This window comes from Artemia sp. Qi Xiang Cuo, chromosome 17, assembly GCF_049724085.1.
Source record: "Artemia sp. Qi Xiang Cuo chromosome 17, ASM4972408v1, whole genome shotgun sequence".
Taxonomy (NCBI): domain Eukaryota; kingdom Metazoa; phylum Arthropoda; class Branchiopoda; order Anostraca; family Artemiidae; genus Artemia; species Artemia sp. Qi Xiang Cuo.
In genome coordinates, this window is record NC_142810.1 from 50664410 (window position 1) to 50675940 (window position 11531).

General features: G+C 35.9%; 1 protein-coding gene across 1 annotated transcript; it reads right to left on the reverse strand.

Annotated features, from left to right (window-relative positions):
• Nucleotides 1-7932: 7932 nt before the first annotated feature.
• On the reverse strand, nt 7933-8376 carry LOC148942307 (uncharacterized). The gene has a single exon (XM_089103285.1). It carries the CDS (start codon nt 8374-8376, stop codon nt 7933-7935), a length of 444 nt encoding a protein of 147 aa, XP_088959411.1.
• Between the last annotated feature and the right edge of the window lie 3155 nt (nt 8377-11531).

The window sequence follows — 11531 nt, forward strand, 5'->3', positions numbered from 1 at the left end:
AAATTCGAAATTTAGCGTATAGAACGAGGTATTGACTAGGGGGCGAACTCCCTAATATATGTAATAAAAACATACGGATCGTTACGTAAGTTAATTCGTAAGTTACGTCAGAACAAAATTTTGAGGAAGCCAGTTAGCCAAAAAAAAGTAAAATTAATATGCAAATTTCGTTTTAATTATTCATATACGGTGAGCCAAAATCAAAGTTGCATTAATTCAAAAGCTTTCAGATATTAAATAAAAAAGACAAGTTTTTTTTTTTATCTGAAAGTTAGGAGCAACATTAAAACTTAAAACGAACAGAAATTATTACGTATATGAAAGGGAGTGTCCCCTCCTCAACGCCTCCCCCCTTTCTAAAGCTTGACTCTGTATCATAACTTTATTTTTTAAAACAATGAAAATTTTAAGCGTAAAGAGCGAGGCGTCGAGAAGGGGACAGCCCCTTTCATATACAGAATAATTTCTGTTCGTTTTAAGTTTTAATGTCGCTCCTTACTTTCAGTTAAAAATAACTTTTTCTTTTAATTGCTAACAGGAGCCAATATGACCGTAAAGCCAAGGCTGTATCCAGGGGGGGGGGTTACCCAGTTTGAACCCCCCCCCCCGAAATTTTTGACTGAGTCGAAAATAAGTCGAAAATTAGTAAAACCTAGGTAAAAATCAGTGAAATTAGTCAAAAACTGAGTCAAAAATTAGTACCCCCCCCCCCCCTAAAAAAAAATCCTGGATCTGCCCTTGCGTACTAGTAAAACTAGCACTAGTAAAACTGTACTCGAACAACTGCGACCACTCCGTCAAAATTTTACTAAAAAAATTCAAGCTCTCCGCTCAGTTTATTTTTGGTATTTGAGATGTTTACTTATTTCTCACATTTTATTTGCCGCTTTATTTGCCATGGTATAATAATAGAAAAATTGTGCAGAAAACTGGCCCTGTTACATACGGAGTTGTCCAAGTCTGCTGTCTCCAGTTTCAGCTATTTCATGGTTTTTTCCCATGTTTTTGTTCTAGTTGATTGTGTTCTGTTTTATTTTGTTATATTTTTTGTAATTCATTGCTCCATTTTTTTCTTGTTGTTTATAATGGGCTAAAATCAATTATTATTAAAGGAGCATTCAATTTTGATTTTTTTACATGAGATAACCAGGGTCAGTAATTTGTTAGTTTGAATTCTATTTTGCATAATTCCGTTTTTGAATATATTTGCCTTCAGGGGCTTACAATAGTTGTTTTTTCCTAGTTCATCCTCGAAAAGTCTAATTGCCTCTTCTTCAGTCCTTGGCGAATCCCAAATCTTCATTTTAACATCCAAGTTCAGACACTATTCTCTATCACTTCATTACGTATCGCAAATTAAATAAATTTCATTCATAGTTAGAGAAACCGATTCTACTCGGATGAAGAACTTGAGTAGGGTTTCTGTAATACATAAGTACCAGACATAGTTATTGGATCTTTCAACTATGCTGAACAAAATGAATATCTCAAAATTTTGATCACATAACTTTGGTGAAAAAGGGTCGCGGAAGGAGGGCTAGTTGCCCTCCAGTCTTTTTGGTTACTTAGAAAGTAACCAAACATTAGGAATTTCTGTCTTTTTCAACTCTAAAAATGGCAAGGTGTCTAAATTGGTGAATAATGGTTAAAAATTTTAAGGAATATTAGATTTCGATTTTTTTTTTACAGTAGATAATCGGGTCAGTAATTTGTTAGTTTGAACTGTATTTTGTATAATTCCTGTTTTTAATGTATTTCCCTTCAAGGGCTTACAATAGTTATTTTTTAATTTCAGCTTTTTCGTAAACCAAGTTGAGACAAGGTGACTAAAAGAATGGAAGTGATGCTACTTTCATGATTTGTGCTTCATTTGATCTCGCCAGTTCCATCTGAGAATTAGTCTATTTTACTTTGTGTACTGTGCAGTAATCAATCTTCTAATTGATTACTAATTGATTACAATCTTCTAATCAATCAATCTTCTAATACGACTTTGTACTGAGTCCAATTCATGGATTTTATTGGTTTTCACATATTTGATTTTATTAAAGAGAGAAAATAAAAATATTCTTTGTTTGCTTGTTTTTCGATATTGTTTATTGATTAGACCCCGATGTTAGCCAAACACGCTATAAAAAATGTTTAAAGTTCAACATAATTTATTTATAACGTTTATTACCCAGAAAATGAAGTTTTAAAAAGTGGAAGTTGTTGGAATTCCCACTAATACAAACAAGTATGTTGTTGAAAACCTAACCTAACAAGTTGTTGGAAACCCCTCGACCGAGTTTCTTAGCAATAAATTCTAACATTTTTTAGTGTATTTATTTATATATAATTGAATTAGTTAATTAATTGAGTCACTACACACAGGTTGTTTGACCTTCTAGTCGTGGCTATGTTTAAATAAAAGTTCAAATAGGGATAAAATCCTTTTAATAGACAGTGATGATTGAAATTCACAAAAATACCAGATATTTCGGTCACATATACAGTGACTGTCATCAGTAGTAAAACTAAAATAAAACAATTTAAAACAAAAGTTTATATACTAAATCAAATAACACTACATATTGTTTAAATATCTAATTCTTTTCAAAGCAAAGGCGGAAGCTATTCTCTTTGACCTTCTTGGATTCGGTTCATTAGCGTTCAATGATATAACTTTTGGACAAAGGTCAACTACATTGGGTAAATTGAACTTTACTCTGTCAGATTTTAATAAATTATCATAGATAGAGTTCAGCCCATATTCACCTGTATCCCAATTCAAAGCAATATTCTTGAATAAGATTTTCTTTATTTCAAGAATTTCACGAAAATTTTGCTTTAAACCCCGATCCCTAGAAATCAAAGAGACATTCTCGAACAAAATAAAATGGTCTAGAAAATTAAAAATATGTTCCGAAAGGGCTGAAGTGAAATCTTCAGACTTAGAATCTTGCTTTAAAGCCGAAGAAATAGAATCTTTATGTTGTAATAATCTCATTTCCAAACTCTGGTTAGTACGTCCCACATATGAGCTTTCACAAGTACATGGGATCTGATAAACCCCACTTTGTTGCCCCAATGAAGTTAGATCCTTCCCAGAATTTAGAAAACTACCCAAAGTATTATTACTCTTTAAAGCTACCCTTAGACCATTGCTTTGTAAAATTCTTTTAAGTTTTTCACTTAGCCCGGTTACATATGGTAAGGAACAAAAAACATCCTTCTCCCGAGTTGTCTCGGGAGAAGGATGTTTTTTGTTCCTTACCATATGTAACCGGGCTAAGTGAAAAACTTAAAAGAATTTTACAAAGCAATGGTCTAAGGGTAGCTTTAAAGAGTAATAATACTTTGGGTAGTTTTCTAAATTCTGGGAAGGATCTAACTTCACTGGGGAAACAAAGTGGGGTTTATCAGATCCCATGTACTTGTGGAAGCTCATGTGTGGGACGTACTAACCAGAATTGGGAAATAAGATTATTACAGGATAAAGATTCGATTTCATCAGCTTTAAAGCAAGATTCTATGTCGGAAAAATTTACTTCAGCCCTTTCGGAACACATTTTTAATTTTCCAGGCCATTTGATTTTGTTCGATAAAGTCTCTTTGATTTCTTGGAACCAGTGTTTCAAGCAACACTTTTATGATACTCTTGAAATTAAAAAAATTTTATTCAAGAATATTGCTTTGAATCGGGATACAGGTGAATTTGGGCTGGACTCTATCTATGATAATTTATTAAAATCTGACAGAATAAAGTTCAATTCATCCAATGTAGTTGACCTCTGTCCAAATGTTATACCATTGAACGCTAATGAACTGAATCCAAGAAGGTCAAAGAGAATAGCTTCCGCCTTTGCTTGGAAAAGAATTAGAGATTCAAACAATATGTAGTGTTATTTGATTTAGTATATAAACTTTTGTTTTAAATTGTTTTATTTTAGTTTTACTACTGATGACGGTCACTGTATATGTGACCGAAATATCTGGTATTTTTGTGAATTTCTATCATCACTGTCTATTAAAAGGATTTTATCCCTATTTGAACTTTTATTTATCGTCATGGAAAGGCAGTGTGGTCTCCGAAATTATCTATGGCTATGTTTGTTTAATTTGATTTGTTGTTTTTTGAATTGATCAATAAAGGAATCTTAATATCTCTTATTGTTTGATTTTAAACAGTTGACAAAAAATGTGTTGGATTTCCACGCCCTTATTGAATTTTCAACTTATTAAAACACACAGATAAGATCTATTCAAAATGAAATACACATACAATTATACACTATACTAATCCCCTCAAAGTCTCCTTGGCCTTTAAAATAAGGAGCAGAAATGTGAGTCATTTGCTCATAGCAAAAAGTCACATACAGAGAAAAATATATAGGATATTAAAATTAAATAGACAAATTAAATAAGTTAAATAGACTTCAATGAATCCTGCGCAAGAAAGGGAAAAGAAATAACTTCTAAGAAGCAAAAAATTTTTATCTATTTTTTTTTTAAACAAGTTAAAAGAGTGGCACTTTCGAGCTGACTTAGACATGATTCTACACAATATGACCCGCTTATTACAAGATTAAAATGTGACCTCACAGAAGGAGTAAAAGAAATTTGATGACTTTTCAATTACAAAGATGATAATTATTTTAATCACGAATAATAGATGGCGGCATATTTAGGGGCTAAGGGAGGTCACAACAAAGCTTAGCAAAAAAAAGAAATGAATTGGATTTATTTTCCTGTTTTTGCTGTTTTTTAATTTCCATGAGGCAGTTAAATCTTGAATTTGTAGATTTTTCTATTCCTGCAGCCAGGGGCGGATCTTGAGCAAAATCTTGGTCCAAAGTGACAAGGGTGCCAATGAGCAATTTTTTTAGGGGGGGGGGGAATGTAACAAAGGTGACAATGATTGGCCAAATTGATAAATTTATTCTAGAAAAAGAGTAAGAAAATAAAAAAAAGGAATGAGGGCACCAGAAAAAGTTTTTTTTTTTTGGGGGGGGGGTGGCTGAATCCGCCACTGCCTACAGCTCTATTATAGATCTTCTCATTTAGATTCATCGCTTTTTTTAAAGTTTCTTGAGTCAATCTGTATATTAACAATAATAACAAAAAAGTTAATGGGTAATCTGAATATAAAAATACCCAAAAATTTATGAAAATTAAGATTTCGAGAGGGGTCCTGATTCCGTCCCTGATCTCTCCTATTCATGTTGAATATGTCAGTTTAACAATAAATTTAAGCAGATATTATTCTCCTTACTTGAGCCGATTCCTCGAAATATTTTCCAGCAGACGGTGTTCTGTTGGAAAAAAAAACTGAGGCTCGTATTCAGGCATTTTTTGGGAGAGGGGAAGCTTTTGTTAAGGAGGTCATAAGGAATGATTTTGAGATAGTTAGATCTTCTTCGGAGGGTGCAAAGAGGGAGGTTTTAAATAGATCGGGGTAGAGGAGGAGCGTGTGTAGCTTGTTTCGCCTCACCTGCCTTTTTGCCGCTGTGAGTTTCTGATAGTGACCCCCCCCCCTTCATATGCACATGTATGATGAAATTTATTTTTTAGTTTTTTCCGCTGCAAGTTTATGAACTTAGTAAAATTAGCCTCTGAACTGTTCAAGTTTTATTATTTATTTCTAAAAGGAACCTGTTTGTTAAGTAGGGAACAATTGTTGGAATTGTACCGAATTTACGACATATTTGACTAAACAAAAAAAAAGCACATTATCAGACAATGGTAATTATAAACTTTTGGCTATACTGAGCCGGAAACAATCCACATATAAACCTCTCTTTTCTATGTCACTAAAACTACCCATTATATCCTGTTAACACTAAAACCAATTTTCATAAATTATCGAAATGTCTATGGTTTTGTCAATGAAAAGCGACAGAATATTACTTTTCAATTCTAAAAAACAAGTAGACACTTTTTTTCCTCCCATTGACAAGTCTAACAAAATTTTAACCTGCAAAAAAATCACAACATTTAAATTCATCCATAAAATTTCTGTTAAATCCTCTTTATTTGGTGTAGAACTTGAGTTACCTTTTAACTCAAGGTAACTTGAGTTTACCTTTTAACTTGAGTTGCCCTGAGGAGTTTGGGGTGGTTGTCATCCTCAAAGACCTAATGTCCAGAAGTTTCAAATACGTTGAACAAATCGGCTATCTAAAAATTTTGATTGGATGTGTTTGGGGAAATGGTGGGCGTGAGAGGGTGGTTAGTTGCCCTCCAATCAATTTTGACTATTAAAAAGGGCACTAGCTCTTTGAATTTCCAATCAACTGAGCCCTTTTTCAAATTTCTACGACTAAACTTTCAATAAAAACCTTATATTATAAGGTTTATTTATTATAAACCTTATAAATGCCCTCAGGGCATAACTTATAACACTTGCCCTGAAGACTGCGGAGGGAGTGTCCTGCTCAAAGATATAATTCCCAGAACTTTCAACTGCGTTGAACAAAATGGACATCTCAAAATTTTGATTCGATGTGTTTGGGGAAATGGTGGATGTGGAAGGGGTTTTAGTTGCCCTCCGATCACTTTCAACTATTAAAAGGGGCACTAGCCATTTCAATTTCCAATGGAAAGAGCCCTTTTTGAAGTTTCTACGACAACACTTTCTATAAAAACCTTTGTACGGAGTTATCGTTCTCCGTATACTCCTCTTCTACCCACTCTCTTCCGAACATCGCTCCTTTGCGTGAAGCTTCAATATCTTGTCTTGCTTCCCCTCTCTATCCCATTGAAAGACATAATCCACAACGGGACGTCCTCGTCTTTTTTTCCACTTTCCTGTTGCCGAGGCCACCGTGTTATTCGTGGTATACTTGGTATTCTTTTTAGTTGCTTTTCTACGTTGTTGGTTGAAAGTAATTTTTTTATGGTTTTTGAATTTTTCTTTTATAGATTTTGGAAGAAATGTTTTAACTTTAGCTGCACCGTATATAAAACACTTACAACATTTATTTTTAATTTCTAAAGGTCATATCCAGGGGTGATTTAGGGGTTTTGTCCCCCCCCCCCAATAAAATAGAATTTACGACTAGTAAAAACGCAACAAAAATGTATGCAAACAAATTTTTTTTATGGTTTTTAATGTTTTTTTTAAGATTTTGGAAGAAATGTTTTCAGTTTAGCTGTACCGTATATCAAACGCTTACAACCTTTATCTTTAATCTCTAAAGGATATCCAGGGGTGAAAAAAAAACTGTTTTTCTTAGCAAATTTTGATTCTTTTCTAAGAGAAAGTCTAAAAGACATCATAATTCTGGCTTGATAAATGAATGCAACAAACTACTGCTAGCAACTCACTGCGACACTTTGCCGAACGAATCCATCACTGCTACGCACGATCCTCCACCTTCCCAATCTATTCAAAACACCTAAATCACCCCTGGATATCCTTTAAAGATTAAAGATAAATGTTGTGTTTTATATACGGTGCAGGTAAAGTTAAAACATTTCTTCCAAAATCTTTAAAAAAAAAAACATTAAAAACCTTAACAAAATCTGTTTACATGTATTTTGTTACGTTTTTACTAGTCGGAAAATTTTACGTGGGGGGGGGGTCCCACGCCGGTCGGCGTATAAGGCGGCAACGACGACCTCTCCAGCGTCTTTGACCAATGTTCATCAAGGGATGAACTTTTGATTTTTTTTTCTCTAGCTGTTTTGTCAGCGCTCAGCGTTCAGAACCATACATTAATACTGACAGAAGATTACTATTCAAGAGACTCAGTTTCAACTTCAAAGAGAAAGTGGAACTTCTTCAAACGTTTCTTAACTTACCAAAGGCGCTTCCTGCGCACGCGATACGTGTGGCAACTTCATGCTCGGGGCTTTCATCGGTGCTCACTAGACTCCCAAGATATCTAAACATCTCTACCTCTTAAATTTCCTTTTCTTTAACTGTCAGTGGCTCAGCAGATAGTTTATTCACGCTATTGCGCATGATTTTGTCTTTTGCGTGCTTATTGCCAAACCTATTCGTTCACCTACTTTCGAGATCTCATTTATGTTGTACTGAAGCTCCTCTCTTAAGTGAGAAAGGAGCGTTATATCGTCTGCGAAGTCTGCATCAAATGAAGTGCGATTTTCATTCAACTGGATGCCACCTGTGAAGTTGCTCGTCCGCAGGATAAAATCAATGAGCATTGCCAACAGTACTGGGGACAGAATGCACCCCTGTCGAATGCCTGAGTTGACTTTGAACCACTCAGTCAAGTCCCCTTCATCAGTTAGAACAGTGCACATTTGTTCATCATATAGCGCCATTATAATTCTGACAATTTTATCCAGGGAGCCATAGTAGAGCAATACTTTCCACAGTGAATCACTATGGACTGAGTCGAAAGCCTTCACGAAATCGATGAAAGCCATTATGATTTCAGTTTGCCATTCATTTGATTTTTCAATAGGTATTCTTAGACTAAAAATCAAGTCAGTACATGACCTATTTGGTCGGAAGCCATGCTTTTCATCTCTGAGTATGGTGTCAACTTTTGTTTGGATGTGATTCAAAAGTAGTTGGTAGAGGACTTTGTTTCCTGCAGACTATGAAGTGATACCTCGCCAATCGCTGCAATCAGCAATTCTACTCTTATTAAATAGTTTCACTATGACCCCTTTCTTCCAATCTGTGGAAATACCCTCAATGTCCCATATCTGCATTAACACTTGGTATAGTGGCTCAGTTTGCACACCAGTACCGTATTTCAATAGTTCAGGACGTATATCGTCGATGCCAGCTGCTTTTCCATTCTTTAGTTTACGCAGTACTGTCTTTATTTCATGTAAACTAATTGGCTCTGTACTTATGTACGACTATCTGGGGTGTCTGCAGGATCTGCAGGAGTGGCAAAGTCTAATATTTCATGGAAATATTCTTTCCATCTATTATCTATTTCTTCTTTGCGCGTTAGCAGTCGTCCCGATTTACTTTCAATCGCAGTTGCAGGCTTTTTGAAATCTCTTGTGATCCCCTTTATTATGCGATAAACTTCCCTGCTATCAGCTTTACTAGCAGCAGCTCTGGCTTCGGCAGCTTTGGCCTCGAGGAAGCAACGTCTATCTGCTCTAGTTGACCTTTTTACGGCCCTGTGAGCTTCTTTTTACTAATTTATTAGATGGTCCTTATATTCAGAGGTGACACTGAGGTTGCAGGAGTCGATAGTTGAATTTTCACCTCTTTCCTCACCGACATGAGTTTCCAAGAAAAATCACTTATCCAATGTTCCTTTTTTCTTTTTAACAAAACCAAGAATCTCTTCAGCTACACTCTGCACATTTTTGACAATCTGGGTCCATGCTTCACCAACAGATGCTAGAAAACTTATTAGAGAGGGACAGACAATGGTTTCGTCGAATGTCTTTGTCTCTTAACCTCTGCACATCAAATGTTCTAAGAGTTCTTTTGTACTTCACAATGATCTTTAGCCTCAGCTTGAAACGGGCGATCACTAGTTGGTGATCAGAGAACGAATCAGCACCACGAAAGAAACGCAAGTCCTCCAAACATCGCCTGTATCGCTTCCTGATCAAGAGGTGGCCAGTTTGGTTTCTTGTCACTCCATCAGGAGAACTCCAAGTATACTTGTGGATTTCCCGGTGGGGAAACCACAAGCCACCAATAATTAGGCCACGGCTAGCACACATGTCTATGAATCGCACACCATTATCATGTATGACACCCAAACCATGTTGTCCAATCACTTCAGGTGCATAAGTATAGTCATTATCAATTTTAGCAGTAAAATCCCCACATATAATTAAAATATTGTGCTCAGGTACTTAGTTGACTAGATTGTTAAGTTCATAATAGAAACAGTCTTTCTTGTAATTGTCAGCTTCGTTTGTTGGAGCATATGCGCCGATGTTTGTCAGCTTTGACTGCGAGCTTGCGAAACGGACTTTCATCCTTCTTCCGTTTTTGGGGACGTTTTTTTCGTTTAACCAAGTGCTTGCGTTAAAGCTATTGTTAAAGCTTGCTACCGTGGGGAGGATTGAAAGGTCTTTATGCTTTGGTAACCTCCTTCACCTCTGTGTAACCAATACTTTCAAGTTCTGCGGAGAAACTGATGTATACCAAGTTTTTTTTAATGTGAATATGATGACAATGATGATGAATTGGAAGAAGGCTCAAGTAGAGAGTAAGAGATTGCTGCAGACGAAATCTCCCCGATGTCATAGATGCGGATATTGCTAAGACCGCGTATGATATGGTTGACCCTGATAAGTTGGATGAAGAAAGTGCAGGTGATGAGTGGGCTGAAACTACATCTGACTCTGGAAGCAGCACTAGAGTTTTTATTTATTTTGCTTAGCTAGCTCTTGTAACTAATGCTTTTTCACCTAAGAGGAAGCTCTAGTCTAACTACAAGGCATCCTCCCGGAGAATGGGAACCTATAGTCCAATATTAACTTTAAAGCTGGTCCAAAACAGAGACAAAAGATTGCAGTACTGTTACCATAGATCTTAGAACAGAATAAGTAAGGTTGGACATTTTGCAAAGAAGTGGAATAAGCTTTATAGTACAAATCGTTGGCAGCGCAATAGCGCTGCCTAAGTAAAGAACCCTGTTGGCACAATGTATTATTTATTTATTTATTTTTTCCAGACCAGGGCATTTCGTATCGAAGGATTCGTCGTAGACACTTCGAAAAGGGCTCATTCGATTGGAAATTGGAATGGCTAGTGCGCTTTATAATAGTTGTATGTGATTGGAAGGCAACTAACACCCCTTACACGCCCACTATTTCCCCTAACACGTCTAATCAAAATTTTGAGATAGCCATTTTGTTCATCATAGTTGATTTCCAAATAGAAATTATGTTTTTAAGGATGATACTCCCCCATAACCCTCAGGGCAAGGGTTGTAAGTTATGCCCTGGGGGCATATAAGAATTTTATAGAAAGCTTTGTCGTAGAAAATTCAAAAAGGGCTCATTCGATTGAAATTCAAAAGGCTAGTGCCCTTTATTATAATCGAAAGTGATTGGAGGGCAACTAACCCCCCTCTCACGCCCACCTTTTCCCCAAACACATCCAATCAAAATTTTTAGATAGTCATTTTGTTCAACGTAGTTGAAAGTTCTGGAAACTAGGTCTTTGAGGATGACAACCCTGCACTGCCCTCAGGGCAAAGGTTGTAAGTTATGCCCTGGGGGTATATAAGGTTCTTATAGAAAGTGTTGTCGTAGAAACTTCAAAAAGGGCTCTTTCGATTGGAAATTGAAATGGCTAGTTCCCTTTTTAATAGTCGAAAGTGATCGGAGGGCAACTAAAACCCCTTCCACATCCACCATTTCCCCAAACACATCGAATCAAAATTTTGAGATGTCCATTTTGTTCAACGTAGTTGAAAGTTCTGGGAATTATATCTTTGAGCAGGACGCTCCCTCCGCAGTCTTCAGGGCAAGTGTTATAAGTTATGCCCTGGGGGCATTTATAAGGTTTATTATAAATAAACTTTATAATGTAAGGTTTTTATTGAAAGTTTAGTCGTAGAAATTTGAAAAAGGGCTCAGTTGATTGG